This window comes from Eurosta solidaginis, chromosome 3 (genome assembly GCF_040869045.1).
Source record: "Eurosta solidaginis isolate ZX-2024a chromosome 3, ASM4086904v1, whole genome shotgun sequence".
NCBI classification, from domain to species: domain Eukaryota; kingdom Metazoa; phylum Arthropoda; class Insecta; order Diptera; family Tephritidae; genus Eurosta; species Eurosta solidaginis.
Genome location: NC_090321.1, coordinates 74,280,430 through 74,296,429, shown reverse-complemented (window position 1 = coordinate 74,296,429; position 16,000 = coordinate 74,280,430). Strand labels below are relative to the sequence as shown.

General features: G+C 40.7%; 1 protein-coding gene across 1 annotated transcript in view; it reads right to left on the bottom strand.

The window, feature by feature from the left end:
* alpha-Catr (alpha-catenin related) overlaps positions 1–16,000 on the bottom strand; it is a 69,147-nt gene that overhangs the window by 19,850 nt on the left and 33,297 nt on the right. Inside the window, exon 3 of the mRNA XM_067772347.1 lies at positions 6,903–7,083. Coding sequence (XP_067628448.1) covers positions 6,903–7,083 — 181 coding nt within the window. The remainder of the gene's footprint in view (positions 1–6,902; positions 7,084–16,000) is intronic.

Genomic DNA, 16,000 nt, shown 5'->3' with positions numbered 1-16,000 from the left:
AAGTCAACTTTTACGAATTTTTCAGGAGACGAAAAAAATGAATAACTTTTGAAATAACGTTCTTTTTTTCAAAACTGTGAATGGGGATACCTTAATTACAATGCTTTTGAGTGTAGAAGCTTTGAAAAAGATAAATAAAAATCACACATGCCAACCCAGCAGCTATTTTATGACTTAGCACAATTTCCGCACTTATAACAAATTTTTGTTCCTAACTTAGCACTTTTAATCAATGTGTTTTCCTATCACTCCTCACCTTTAATGATTGAAATAAAATACTAAAACTATATATTTCACAAAAAATACTATTTATTTGTCAAACTATTCTAACGGTTCTGATCTGGACTCTTTTGCCGGATGGTGCGCAGACAATAATTTATATTTAAATTCAAACAAATGCTGTGTTGTACCTTATTCCAAAAAGAAAACTGCCACATACTTTATCTACAAACTAAATGCTAAATCTCTTAAAAAAAGTAAAGACATGAGTGTAGTTTTTAACTCCAAACTTTCTTTTTCTAGTACCATTGACTTCGTTGTTTCAAAATTTGTTGCAATGGTTCGGTTCAGTAGACTTAACACCAGTGACTTTAAGGACCTATGTCGTTGAAGGCACTTTATATATCCTTGGTCAGAAGTGGTATTGAATATTGCTCAATAATATGGAATCCTTTCTATGAATCAAACTTCTTTAAAGTTGAGAGAGTTCAAAAAAATTTTACAAAAAATGCTTTAAGTATGCTTCACTGGCTAGACGGTCTCCCATCATATTCCAGCAGGTGCAAATTGCTTGGTCTTCAGGCTTTGCATGACAGAACAACTTGAATCTCACTCATGCTTGCCTATAATGTAATAAACGTTAGCACGAATTGCTCTGATTTATCTAATTTGTTCATTCCACATATTCCAATGCGTAATCCTCGGCGTAATAGATTATTTATCTAAATAACTAATAACACGAATTATGCTGTGAATGAACCTATAACTGGGACTACGCATCTAGCAAATTTATTCAGTAGGGTTCTTAATTTTAATAACAGCTTATATAAGTTTAAGCTTGAATTGTTTTCTATTTTTAACTAGTCTGTTACAAAGCATGTAGTTATCGATATGTAAGAATTGAAATAGATTATGATCAGCGCAAAGCATTTATCATGGTGTTTGATGTCTCAATTGGGTGATCGAATTTAATGGGGTTTTGTAGGCAACCCTCTCAAGGGGTTCCCAGCGCAATATATAGCTTCTCCAACCCAATTGTCAACCTGACCTAACCGTGGCGAATTCTTTTTCATTGACAGCCAAGGCTCTGGCGACCCCAAGTTCCTCATGGAACTAGGGGGTGGGGAGGACGGGATGGCCTAGAAGGTTTAATGTGATCGTATAAATCGTTCCCGAGATGGTCAGATATAACCTTAATAGTACTTTGCTACCGGAACGTACCGGATCTATATGCGGCAAAGGACCATCAACATTGGCCCAAAGCCTTCGGGGAGTGTCTTTATCTTTAATACAACAACAAGAACAACAACAACAAAGCATGTGCCTTTAGACTGAATGAATTAAATAAATAAATAAAATACGCGCACAAAGAAATGACTAGTAATTCAGATTGATATTATTGACAGGTTGACTTAGCACATTTACACATCATTGCAAACAGCACGTAAAAATTAAAAAATTAAATATTTTTTTGTTGTGATCGATGTATTTCGAATTCAGTTTCAAAACTGCATTGAAATACAATTTTTTCAAAAAAAGTGACTTAGCACATTTTCACATTAAGCTAACGATATACGTTATTTAAAAACAAGTGCAGTTTTAGTGATCAATTGTTAAATTATCAGAATGCGCAACGTATCGCAAGTATCGCTCGGTTTAGTATTTTAATTTTTACAGTTTCGGTTTGAAGTCCGAGGAGTGTGACATACATGGGCATGGTTAACGCAGCGTGCCTAAAGCGTACTGATGATGTAGGCTTAGCACCCTTCGAAATGGATCTATCTGCGCAGCTATGGCAGGTCGTCTGAAAAATTTTCTACTTACTATTCCAAAAACAAAATACAATTTTTCAATTACAGAAAAATTAAAAAAAATAATCATTACAAAAAATTATTGTTCTGGCCTTGAGCTCGTTTCGAACCTTGACTCCATTTCGAAATTATGGCTGCCAACAGTGGCGTGGTTGCCAAGGCGCAAATGCGCCGACTCTTTGCTTGATGACACTACCTGTTTGCTCTTCCATGAAAACCATCTTCTCCGATTCTTTTCCAGTTTGCACTAAGCAGAGCTTACGGCGCGGTTAGTCAGGCCGATGATATCAATGTCGTCAGCATCAGGCAGTAATTGCAAGATTTTATGGAAAATTGTTCCAGAGCGGTTAAATTGTGCAGCTTGTATTATTTTCCCCAGCATCAAATAAAAAAAAACGCACGATAGAAGCTCACTCTGTCTGAAACCCCGATAAGGTTTAAACGGCTCGGAGAGGTCCTTCCCAATTTTGACTGCGCTGATCGTGCAGCTGCTTTTCGCGCTGTCGAAGGCTTCTTTAAAATCAACTAAGCAATAATTTGTGCCCTTTTTCGTGGGTTCCTCCAAATCTGTGACTAATTTCGCTGTCCATCTATATCGTCGTTCATTTTCCTATCACTCTTGCCACAACGTTTTTTTCCTGCTCTCTTTGCTAACATTCTTTACGATCAAACTGCTGAGCAAGGATACTGGTTTAGATACCTTCTCAGACGCATGTTGAATTTGCGCCCAAAGTCTGCGTATCCTCTGAAGCTTGATATAAAAATATGCAATCACTACGCTACAAGTAGCATGGTATTTGGAAGCGTAAGGCGTAAAGTGCAAGCATAAGCGTAGTGTTTGTAATTGGTACGCCAAATTGGGATATATGTACACTGTAAGTATAGCCTGTAGTGTAGTCTAATATGGGAAGAATGAAGGTGGGAGAGTTGATATGAGCGATATCAGACAAGGTAAGGAGAGTAAAATGAAGAGAAAAAGGAAAGGAAAGGAAGAATTAAAGGAGCGGAAGAGAAAAGGAAGGAAAAAAGGAAAGAGAAGAGAAGAAAAGGGAAGGGTAGGAAAGGAAACGAGGTAATTTTCTACTTTAGCTTACAACTGCTGAAACCCGTCGTCGGGGGTGAAAAATTGTATTTCTGTCAAGAAATACCCTATTCGTCACTCCCCTTGCAAATGCATGCAATCTATTCAGCTTTCAACGAACGATGCTGCATCTAAAATCTTATGTGCTCGATCCTTTGTTGTTGCTGTTGTAGTGATAAGACCACTCCCCGAAGGCCCTGGGGAGTGTTATCGATGTACATGGTCCTTTGCCGGGTGCAGATCCGGTACATTCCGGTAACAATCACCAGTAAGGCACTATCCCTACCATCTTGGGAACGATTTGGTATGACCACATGAAACCTTCTAGGCCAGCCCGCCCTCCCACCTCCTACATTAATGTGTAACTTGGGGTCGCTAGAACCTCGGGTGTTAAAGAAACAGGATTCGCCACGGGTAGGTGAGGTTGGCAATTGGGTTGGAGAAGCTATATATTGCGCTGTCAACCCCTTGAAAGGCTTGCGCTACACAACCCCTTGAATCAATTTGGTATTTAAGTCGCCTCTTACAACTGGCATACCTGCCGCGGGTATATTCTAAGCTTCCTAACCCACTGAGTTTTGGGTTCTGATTTCGTTCTGTTTCTGGTTTCTGTTTGTGTGAGGTTTTGGTTCATCTATCGGGTCCGGGGACTTCCACACTCGGCTGTGACTCTAGTTTGGGTTTAGTTCGGATTCTGGTCTCAGTTCCGTATTCGGCTTCTTTTTCGATTTCCTATCTGGTCCTGGCTCGATAAGGGTTTCCGTACCAGATTTGGTCTTGAATTCGAATTTGTATTGATTCCGGTTTTGGTCTTAGTTTCGGAATCTAAGTGTAGGTTTTTAACTTCGTAAATTAGGATCTCACATTTTCCTTCAACAATCAAACACTACAAAAATGTTGCGTTTGAAATATTTTTTAGTGTGGCATTTATTTTCCATGACTAATTTCATATTTTTCAAGCAAGACTGGAGGCATTAAAACCAGTATACTTGGTATTCAATGGGTTGAGTAGCGTAACCCCTTCAACGGTTTGGCAGTGAAACTGATAGCTTCTTCAACGCAGTTGCCAATCTCACTTAAAGAAAGACATTAAAATCAGCGAGGATTCGAACGTTCTCCCCACAGACCTTTACCTAGGCAGCATGGCACGACAGAAACATCTGACCTGACGATCCCCGTAGCTACACTCAGAGCATACAGGAAAGTGGCGCCGACTAGGGCATGAAGTCAGTTCTATAATATGGGCTGGCACACAGTGTGAGAGACAGGAGCTTATGATCTTGTCTCACATGAATGGTTGTGGTGGAAAAAGAGGAGATAAGCGCTTTGGAGATTATAGCTCTTATAGACAACGGTAAAAAGTGGAGGCGCCCTTTGGCGTGAGCGACGGCGGGGATTTTGTTAGGGCGGCCACCGTGGTGTGGTGGTAGCGTGCTCGGCCTACCACACCGAAGATCCTGAGTTCACGTCCCGGGCAAAGCATCATCAAAATTTTAGAGACCAGTTTTTTAAATTAAAAGAAATTTGTTCTAAACAGGGTCGCACAGGCAGTGACTTGGCAAGCTCTCCGAGTGTATTTCTGCCATGAAAAGCTGCCCAGTGAAAACTCATCTGCCTTGCATGCCGTGCGGAGTCGGCATAAAACATGTAGGTCCCGTCCCGCCAATTTGTAGAAAAAATCAAAAGGGGCACGACGCAAATTGGAAGAGAAGCTGGTCCTGAAATCTCTTCGGAGGCTATCGCGCCTTTCATTAATTAATCATTTGCGATAGTCGATAAAACTGTGCCAAGAGAATCATAACAATTATTAGACGTTGAAGGAGCGAAGGTGCTTTTAAAGTCGGCTTTCGCCGTGAATAGTAAGGTACCACAAATATTAAAAAAAAAATTTTGTTGTTGTTGTTGTAGCAGTGCTTCGCCCCATCCAATAGGTGCCCCGATCACAAATTGTTCTCAATGTCCTCTAACGGGAGTCCAAGACAACTTGCTGTTTCAACAGGGGGACCATAAAGAGAAGGGTGTTGGAGGCGTTAGTTCCACAATACAGTTTAAGAGATGGTTGGTGTCATGTGGGGACACATTACAAGCAGGACATATATTTTGTATGTCGGGGTTGATTCTGTATAGGTAAGAGTTTAACCTGTTATATTATCCAGATCGAAGTTGAGGTAGAGTGACTCGCGTTTCCCTAGGGAGAGTGCGTTCTACCTCTGCTAGTTTCAGATATTGTTCTTTGAGTACAGGATTCACCGGGAAATACCTGGCATAGAGGTCCGACGTCCGTTTGTGGAGTTCACTGAGGACCTGCTTGTGTCTTTAACTTCATACGGCTGTGTTCTCAGGTGTCGTATTTCCTCATAATGCTTACGGAGATGACTCCTTAAGCCTCTGGGCGGTGTAGGCTCAACAATCAGATGTCTGTTGGGATGCCCAGATTTCTGGGTATTCAACAGAAACTGTTTGGTTAGCATTTCATTTCTCTTCCTAATGGGGAGTATTCTCACCTCATTATGTAGATGGTGTTCTGAAGGTAGCTTTGATATGTAGAAGTTAAACAAAAGTGGGGATAGGACACCACCCTGTGGCATACTTTGTTTAATTCTTCTTGGCTTGGATGATGCATTCCTGAACATCCTCAATTACAGAAATCGCGTCAACGAGTGTTAGGGGTTAGCCCAGAACATCTCCTTCGGCGAAACCAAGCTTTGCATGAGATATACAGAGAATAAAGTTACCATTTTAAGTTTGTATTTTTCCGGCAAACGAAGCAGTACCAATCACTAGGCCCGGGGTTAGGTGCGACACCTCACCGGAGTAAGTGAATGAGGTACAATCCCTCCGCAAGGAGCTACTCCTTGAATGATAGTTTTTCAACTATCCGCAGGAAATTAAGTTGCATTACATTGAAATGCCAGCCCTTGGTACTGGGGAAAACGCTGAGTCACGCCAGTAGATATAACCGACTGCCGTGGGAGAGCAAATGGCCAAAAGATCGATTTTCTGAAATACATATAAACAAAACCTTTCCTAACTATAAGTTTAGTAAGAAATACAAATTATTTATGGTAAATATACCGGAGAATGCCGGTATGCTATGGACCCCACGCTGCCACCGCTCTCGAATAAGTGATATGCGCAAACCTCTAGCGCTTTCAACGTTTTTCGATCCGCCCATTGAAATGTTTAAGTGACATATCCATGCCCATAGTTTCGTAACACTAATGTACGCTAAGTTGTATTAGTAAACGTATTGTGGCGAATTTTAGCATCACTATGTTGTTAGTAAATAAAGGCACAACAACAATAAAGCTGGCTGCCAACCCTTGTGTGCATGTACAAATCAATCATCATTTACACACATACATACAAGGCAACGAATATATACTCACAAACACATGTAATCATCAGCCGAAGTATGTTACTCATACATACACCCGCATATGGCTACAAGATAAACATAAAAATACATGTATATAACCAAGCATGAGATACAACTGTTCTGGAACACAGGTTCGCGAAACGACTAGACCTTAGGAGAATTGGCGAACGAGATAACTGGGAGTATAAAAGCAGCGCAAGCTGAGGAATCAGTAATCAGTTTGATTTAAAAACGCAATTAGTTGCGAAGTAAAAGAGTTATTGTGAAGTACTCTCAAAGTAGTCTAATAAAGACCATTTTGCATTACTGAATATTAGAGTTATTTATTCGACAATTTAGCGATTCGAACGTTTGCAGAAGGTTTCAAATAAGCGGAATTTCCCTAAATTCGTTACAGTATTATAAAACTTACCTGCATCTCTTGCATTCCTGCAACATTCCAAAATATCTGTTTTAATATCAAGATTGTCTTCGGCAATTATTTCACCTATTGCCACGAATCTCTCAATTGCTAAATTAACAGCATGACCAACATGACTGATTGCCTTAACTCTATGGTCGGCTGATCCTAATTGATGTTTATCCGTAGCGACCTGAAATAGGCATAGTTCGAAATACATATGTACTTAGGTACATTTAAACATGAGAGGGTAGCTAAATAGTTATATAAATAATAGAGGTTGCAATTAACGGTTAAGAGCAGTATCCAGTTCATCAGAAAACGCTTAAGAATAGTTTGTATATTCCTTTTGAAGTTTTTTTATATTTGTAAATATAAATGTCTTTTCTCTTTTTAATATCAATTTGGCTTAGCCAATTCTTTTTAATTACTATTTTTTCCAATTTATCGTTTACTAAATAATAACTATGCAGTTACTTAATTTATTTTTTACTTATTACGTGACTCAAATAAATGCAACATTTTTGATTAAAAGTTCAATATTGGTTATACCATCGGTTCCTATCTATGTGTCTGTGAATTCATACATACATACATGTAAGGCGCGTAACCTCCGAAGAGGTTTTAGGCCGAGCTTCTCTTCCAATTTGCGTCGTGCTCCTTTTTAATTTTTCCTACAAATTGGCGGGACGGGACCTACTTGTTTTATGCCGACTCCGAACGGCATCTGCGAGGCAGATGAGTTTTCACTGAGAGCTTTTCATGGCAGAAATACACTCGGAGTGCTTGCCAAACACTGCCGAGAGGCGACCCCGCTTAGAAAAATTTTCTTCTAATTCAAAAACCTTCCTTCTAATATTTTCATGTTGCTTTGCCCGGGGTGTGAACCCAGGGTATTCGGTGTGGTAGGCGGATCACGCTACCTTCACACCACGGTGGCCGAATTCATGTATGTAAATATACGTGTGTATGAGGCCGCCGTGGCGTGCTCCGCCTACCATACCGAAGATCCTGTGCAAAGCAACATCAACATTTTAGAAACAAGTTTTTTCAATTAGGAGAAAGCACTCCGAGTGTATTTTGCCGTGAAACGCTTGCCAGTGAAAACTTATCTGCCTTGCAAATGCCGTTCGGAGTCGGCATAAATATGTATGTAGGTCCCGTTCCGCCAAAAAAAAATTAACAGGACCACAACGCAAATTGGAAGACAAGCTCGGCCTAAAGCCACTTTGTCTGAATTTGTTTCCTCGCAAAGCTTATACGGCTGTTCAAAGTGACGTTGAGCAGTAGCTCAGTCAAAATTGGAAAGGACCTCTCCGAGGCGTTCGAAACTAAACGAGGACTCAGACAGGGTGACTCCCTATCATGCGATTTATTTAATTTTATTCTCGTTCACTGCAGGTACTACACTATTTTGTACCAAAGTAGTACAACGTTGCCAAATAGCCTCCACGAAAAAGGAGATAGAACAAGGTCAGATGAGCGCAGCTGTGAACTGAAACATAACTTACATGTAAACCTTTACAATGTTTAAACGTTTGCTTAGGTCGTCATAAAAAAATGTATGTGTTACTTAGGTATGTACATGGGCGGATCCAGAGACGCATTTTGGGGGGGAACTTCTTGAAAAAAAATCCAACTTTTTCGGTAGCCACTATCGACTTTATCGATGGTAATGTCTATCTATTTTTTTCGATATCCTACTTAAGTCAACCGAAAATCGGTAGTCTCGACCGAAAAAAAAATTTATGTTAGCATTGCTCATCTATTCATTGGTCTATTTGTTAACCTATTTGTCCGAGGGGTCATCATCACACATTTTTTGCGGTTTTTCAGCACAAGGTCAACTCAGTTTGTCAGTTAAATTACGCTTAAACTTATACTGCAGTTTTTCAGTCTACTTTAACTGAAGTTTAAGCTTAGCTTAAGCGGCCGATCTAGAAGGGTAAACTCTAATTAACCTATCGGTGATTTGCGTTCGTTCGAAATGGCGTTGAATATACCCAACAAGCATATGGGCTTGAGTACCATGTTGATAACTAGCATACCTCTAAAATCTCAAGAGTTGTTGCGAAACAGTGGCTCAACGTGAGAATCATAGTGTACTCATAAAAAGGGGGAATTTTTTATAAAGCAAAAAATGCTTTTACTTAAGTGGAAAAAATTATATTTCCAACTTGTGGTTCTTTGACTGGACTCAAGTGTAAGGTTCCAATACTATAGTATTTTCACGAAAATAAAATAAAATATATATGATTTGTTATTAAGAATTCATGAGCTTAACACCGGCTTATAATAATTGAATATTCAATTATTCAGGCCTGTTCTGGATTCCGATTCCGATCAATTTTTTCGGAATCGAAATGGATTGGTGTTCTCAATTTCGATTCCGACCAAAAATTATCGGTTTGAAAAGTATTGCCTCTGAGCAGTCGGAATGAAAATTAATTGGCAGATTATACACAAATGTTGGGATATTTGTCTTTCAAATAATTTTTTTTAAATTCTTCATTTTATTTGGAAGAGTTGTGTGTATTTTTTGTTTAAATTTGAGTTAAATTGGCATAATAAATCTTTCTTTAAAAACTTCTATCAAGAAATCTATTAGGCAAACAAATCGATGCTGATCGAAATGAAGTCGACCTGTTCTGAATTCCGATCCAGCGCATTTTTACGATTCGCACGCACAATAACACGTATTCTTGCGTCTGCGCATCAAAAACCATATCTGCAGGCATTTTTTAATTAAAATAAAATTTTATGATACTTAAGCAAAAACACATAAGCAAAAACAGCTGATTAAACTGGTTACCGAATCGGAATGAAAACGATTCGAAATCGACTTCGAATCGATTTTTTACAATCGGAATTGAGAACACCAAATAGAAACCGAGTCGAAATCAATGTCGTTTTACTTTTCATTCCGAGTCGGAATTCAGAACAGGCCTGATTATGTTTTTCTAAGAGAAACTGAAAACAAAGGAAGAAAGATTTACTGGCATATTGCGATGGTACCATTTCGAAAACCGCCAACGTAATCATCATCAGGCAATTTCGTAATGTTACCAAAGGTTTCACCGATATTCGAACCGCGAAACACACGGTGAAACTGCAGTTGCCTTAACCACTAGGCTATCCTGCTGGTATTTGTTTCTGTGCTTATTTCATTTCAAATAAAAAGATAATGGTGTTGGATTATCTAAATAATAAAAATGCAATATTTCCGTACAAAAAAGCCCCAAAGGCGGCCTAAACTGTGACTGAAAAACTGCTCAGTAGTTTAACTGGAGTTTAAATTTGACTAGAGTTTAAGGAAACTTAGCTTAAGCTTAGCTTAACGAACTACCGAAAAACCGGACCTTAAAGAAATGTATTGTAATGAAATTCAACACACTACTTCTTCTGACCGCCAATAATACTGTTGTACAAAATAAATATTATTTCAATATTAAACATAATTCTGTGAAAATTAATATTTAACGGGATATTTCCGTCATTTATAAAGCCAAAATGCTAAAATTTTATAAGATCAACTTCGTAAGGTTGACTTAAAATGGTATTTAGCTATCTTGGAAAAAGGCGCGTGGCAATGCCTACTAAGTCCACTCGTATCTTATGAAAATCTTTGCATCGACTTCAAAAACGGTTGAAGATGTTGCGATATTATTAAGCTATTGCATAGATTTTATCGCGGGCTTGGCGACTAAATAAAAAAAACCGTAACGGATATTTGTCAAAAAAGATCCGAAAAGGCTCGAAAAGGTTCGAAAAGTTTCGGTGTTAGCAACAGGCCAAATACATAAAATTGGATCTCTATCATAAACAGCGGTGGGCACCAGTACATTTACACGGTTACCAAATTGAGAATGTGTTAGTAAACACGAACGCGTAGCGAGCACGAAAGCAAAATCAATTAATTATTTAGTTTGATTTCAATGCTTGAACGGTGAACACGTGTCACACGCACTCTTTGGTACTCTGTTTTAAGCGCGCGTGCGACACTTCCTCACCATACGACCATCGAAATCAAACTAAAAGAGCTGTCGTTGATTTTCACGAAGTAACCATTGTGCTATCGCTTATCGTATAAGCTGGAGTCATTGGTGCCGTATGTCGCATCGCTGTATCCGCATCCCTAACGTAATCAGCTGTTTATCGTTACGACGGAAACCAAAAGCCAATTGGTTGGCTACGATACGGTTACGACCTTAGCGGCACCAATAATCGATTGCATTGATTCTCATAAGGTTGGTCGAATCAGCTGTTATAAGGTCACCGATACGGTTACCGATAAAGCACCAATGTCTCCAGCTATACATATATGGTAGCTTACAAGCCAACCTATTAAAGCCGCACTGCGTTTTTTTAGCGCACGCAAACAACCGGCGTTTATTGCCCTAACCCAAATTAGCATGCGTTGCAACAATGTAAAGCATGTGTGCAAACGTCAAATCTAAATGTCACGCAGAACAAAAATTGGAAATCGAGTTAGGTTTTCACGCAGCAAATTCAATTTGAGTCGCTCTCATACAAGTTGTATGTGCATGAGACATTTTTGACAGAAAATGACTTGCGGGCTTGTTAGCAGGTGCTAAGCTCACGCCCACCCCGGATCATAAAGTTGAAGTTAAAGTTAAAGTGAATGGTAAAGTTAAAGCGAAAGTTAAAGTTAAAAATAAAGTTAAAGTTGAAGTTAAAGTTAAAGTTGAAGTTAAAGTTAAAGTTAAGGTTAAGGTTTTTTTTTTTTTTTTTTTTTTTTGTGTTTCGTGGAAGGAGGAAATGCTTTATGCACTGACCGGGATATTTAAGCCTCACTGCGAGACTCTCCGAGTGTAGGACTCCCTTCTTCCATGAAGGCCTACCCACTAAAACCTAACCTCCCACGGCCCGCGCTAATCCCCGTACCTGGGACCGCGTTTAGCATTACTTCGGGTACGGGTGCGCGCTACGTGAGCTCTATGGCTACTCTCACGCTAATGGGCTAGGCATCCGTCTTTTCGTTTACTGGTAAGTATATGCCTCACATATGTGCTGACCGTATCCTATCTGTCTCTTCGACAGGTCATGTTATTAATGACACTGCCCGGGGATAGGTCGCCAAGTAAATCTTCTACCCTCCTTCGCTGATGGGAGAAGTGCCTGCATTCGAAGAAGGTGTGGCGTACATCGTCTATTTCCCCACAGTACAGGCAGCTCGGGCTATCAACCTTACCCATTCTGTGTAGGTATTTGCGGAAGTAACCATGTCCCGTTAGAAACTGGGTCAGGTAAAAGTCTACCTCTCCGTGCGGTCGCTTCAACCATGGATTCAGTTCAGGGATTAGTTCCCTAGTCCACTTTCCTACGATGATGTTGCTCCACTGATCTTGCCAACGTCGGATCGATTCTTCTCGCGCCTGCATGGCAACAGTAGCTCTACTTGCTTGCGATCCGTTGTCATATATTGTTTTTCTTTCCTCAACGAGAAGATATATCGGTATGGTTCCCGCAACGACCAGGACATCTTCAGCTGATACCGTGCGGTAAGCCGAAGATATTCGCAGCGCCCCTCTGCGTTGGACCGAGGTGAGGGCGACTCAGTTCTTCCGGTATTTCATTGCGTTCGCCCAGATTTCTGCACCATATAAGAGTATAGAATCCGAGGCTGATGCAAGCAACTTCCTTGTGCATGGCTTTGGGCCACCTGTGTTTGCCATTAATCTACTCAACTGCGCTATTATGTGCGCAGCTCTTTCGCAGGCCCCTCGTATGTGATCCGAGAAGTTGAGTTTGCTGTCTAACCTCACTCCCAGATATTTCGTTGAAGCGAGTGTTTCTATTGGCTGGTCCCCAACCCCCATGTTCCTGGTAGTGGGAATACGTCTCTTTGTGAGGATGACGATCTCCGTTTTGGCTGTTGCTAACTGGAGACCGTGCTCAGCCATCCACCTATTTACATTACGCATGACCTGGTTTAATTTTAGCTGTGCCAGCTCGCAGCTTGGTGCTGTTATCACAGCTGCCACGTCGTCTACAAAGGCAACGAGGAAGGTGCTTTCTGGCATGTCTAATCGAAGAAGACTGTCGTAAGTTATATTCCAGAGATCGGGACCTAGTACCGAACCCTGGGCTGCTTCACCTGTTATTTTTACCTTTTTTTTGACCGTGAGTACTTTCATATGTTAGATACCTCTCTCTTAGGTAGTCCCTTAAAATTTCTAATAAATATTGCGGTACTTTGAAAGTGCTTTCTAGTGCCTCAAGCATGTCCTCCCACCTAGCTGAGTTAAAAGCGTTTTTGACGTCGAGCGTGGCCAGCAACACTATAGGTCTTGCTCTGTGGCACGCTGTCTCGGCTTTCTTGACTGCGTCTATAACTTCTGCTATGGCATCGATTGTGGAGTGCCCCCTCCGAAAACCATGCTGTCTGGGCGACAGTCCTCCGGCGTCCTGTAACGCTCTGGTGAGGCGTTGCTTCAGGAGACTCTCCATCAATTTCCCTGCTGTGTCCAACATACATAGGGGACGGTAGGATGATGGAGAGTTGGGATCTCCTTTCCCTTTTGGAATGAGAACCAGTCGTGCTGTCTTCCATATGGTGGGGAAAGTTCTTTCTTCGAGACATTTGTTGTACATGTGCAACATAAGTTCTGGGCAGTCGTTTGCAGCTAGTCTAATTGCCTCCGCGGGTATTCCGTCGGGCCCAGGCGCTTTCTTAGGTTTCATAGTTCGCACGGCAGTTTTAAGCTCTTCTTCTTGGAATGGTTCCACGTTGCGATCTTCATGGGTAACGTACCCGCCCTCCCTAGGCAGTTGGGTGGGAAACAGGCCATCCACAATGTTCCTTATTTGGTTCTCGTCCATCAGCTGGTTTGGCGGACGGAACTTCTTCATTACTATCTTATATCCCTGCCCCCATGGGTCTCGATCCACTTCCTCGCAAAGCGCTTTCCAGCACTTAAGCTTGCTTTGCTTAATGGCAGCACTAAGAGCTCCTTTGTACGCTTCCGACTTTTCTAGAGCCTCAGGCCTGCCGCGCGCGCGAGTTGCTAGCCTTCGCATCCTGTGGCATATTTTCCGCAGCTCCGCGATTTCGCTATTCCACCAGTATACCTGCTTTTTACCCCTCCACACTCCCCTCCGTGGCATAGAGAGGTTGCAAGCGTGGCGAAGACAGCTCATTGTCTTTTCAACCGTCTCTTCCGTCGGACTAGAGTTGTTGATTATCCGTCGGGCATCCCCCAGTACTGATGCGGAGAACGTGGCAGAGTCGACCTTGGATGCGTCCCATGCTTTTGTTCTGCGTGGCCCGTTCGGAATCTGCCTCTGGCCGGGATCGTTTAGGTGGAAAGTGATGTAGTTGTGATCGCTGCCAGTCAGATCCTCTATGACTCTCCATCCAGCAGCGGTCAGCAGCAGGCTTTCTGACACTAGTGTTACATCGGGGATCGAGTATCCAAAGCCTGGCCGTCGGTATGTAGGGGTCGTAGCAGTGTTAAGCACGTTCAAACCGAGCCTGGCTGCCATCTCAAGGACTAACCCTCCACGGGTGTTAGTCTGTGGCATTCCCCATTCGACGGCTCTTGCGTTAAAGTCTCCCGCCACAACCAGGTTACTAGTTAAGTCCCTCAGGTCGTCTTCAATAAGTTCAAGCTTGTCCCTGAACGTTTGAATGGGATCATTCGGGGACAAGTAGCAGCTTACTATTGTGGTATTATTCGTAGTTAGGCGGACGTAGCCTTGTCCGGCAACACGGTTCACAATATTGGCGTTTGCATCTGTCATCCAGATTGCGGCGGTGCCGGTGTTGTCTATATGCCATTCATTTCGGGCTCTATAGGGTTCGCTGATGATAACGCTGTTAGCTTTATGATCTAATACCAACTGTTGTAGTAGCTCATCAGCAAGTTTGCTCCGGTTTAGGTTGCCTTGGATAAAACTAATCACTATTGGATTGAGACTTTGGCCTTTGCAACAGCGAGTGCCGCTCTGAAAATGCTGCATGCTCCAGATCCAGGGACATGATCGAGCTTCTGTGTATTACACAGGTAACATTTTGGAGCTGCGGTACAGGCCGAAGCTTTGTGGCCGCTTTGCCCACACTTCCAGCAAGCGTTACTCCTGTCTGGACCCTTGCATTCTGCCTTCCTGTGTCCGTAGCAGAGACACCTAAAGCAGCGTTGTACTTCTGCTCGCTGTCTGATTCGGCACTGTATCCATCCGATAGGAATTTTACCTTTTTTGAGTAGGACGTTGCCAATATTCTCGTCCACTTCGACGACCGCCATTTTCTGTTCTCTTTGGTTTGCTGAGAACACAGAGACACGGAGAGGTCTAGTGATTTCTTCTTTTCCGACCTCCCTCTTTATTGCGTCTTGGATTTCTGTTTCAGTTGTGAGACAGTCCATGCCAAGTACTTCCAACTTCAGGTTAAGGTTAAAGTTAAAGTTAAAGTTGAAGTTAAAGTTAAAGTTAAAGTTAAAGTTAAGGTTAAAGTTAAAGTTAAAGTTAAAGTTAAAGTTAAAGTGAATGTTAAAGTTAAAGCGAAAGTTAAAGTTAAACTTAAAAATAAAGTTAAAGTTAAAGTTCAGGTTAAAGTTAAAGTTGAAGTCAAAGTTAAAGTTAAAGTTGAAGTTAAAGTTAAAGTTAAAGTTAAAGTTAAAGTTAAACTTAAACTTAAAGTTAATGTTAAAGTTAAAGTTATAGTTAAAGTTTAAGTTTAAGTTAAAGTTAAAGTTAAAGTGAATGGTAAAGTTAAAGCGAAAGTTAAAGTTAAAAATAAAGTTAAAGTTGAAGTTAAAGTTAAAGTTATAGTTAAAGTTAAAGTTAAAGTTAAAGTTAAAGTTAAAGTAAAAGTTAAAGTTAAAGTGAATGTTAAAGTTAAAGTTAAAAATAAAGTTAAAGTTAAAGTGAAAGTTCAAGTTAAAGTTAAAGTTAAGGTTAAAGTTAAAGTTAAAGTTAAAGTCAAAGTTAAAGTTAAAGTTCAGGTTAAAGTTAAAGTTAAAGTTTAAGTCAAAGTTAAAGTTAAAGTTCAGGTTAAAGTTAAAGTTAAAGTTAAAGTGAATGTTAAAGTTAAAGCGAAAGTTAAAGTTAAAAATAAAGTTTAAGTTAAAGTTAAAATGAAAATTAAA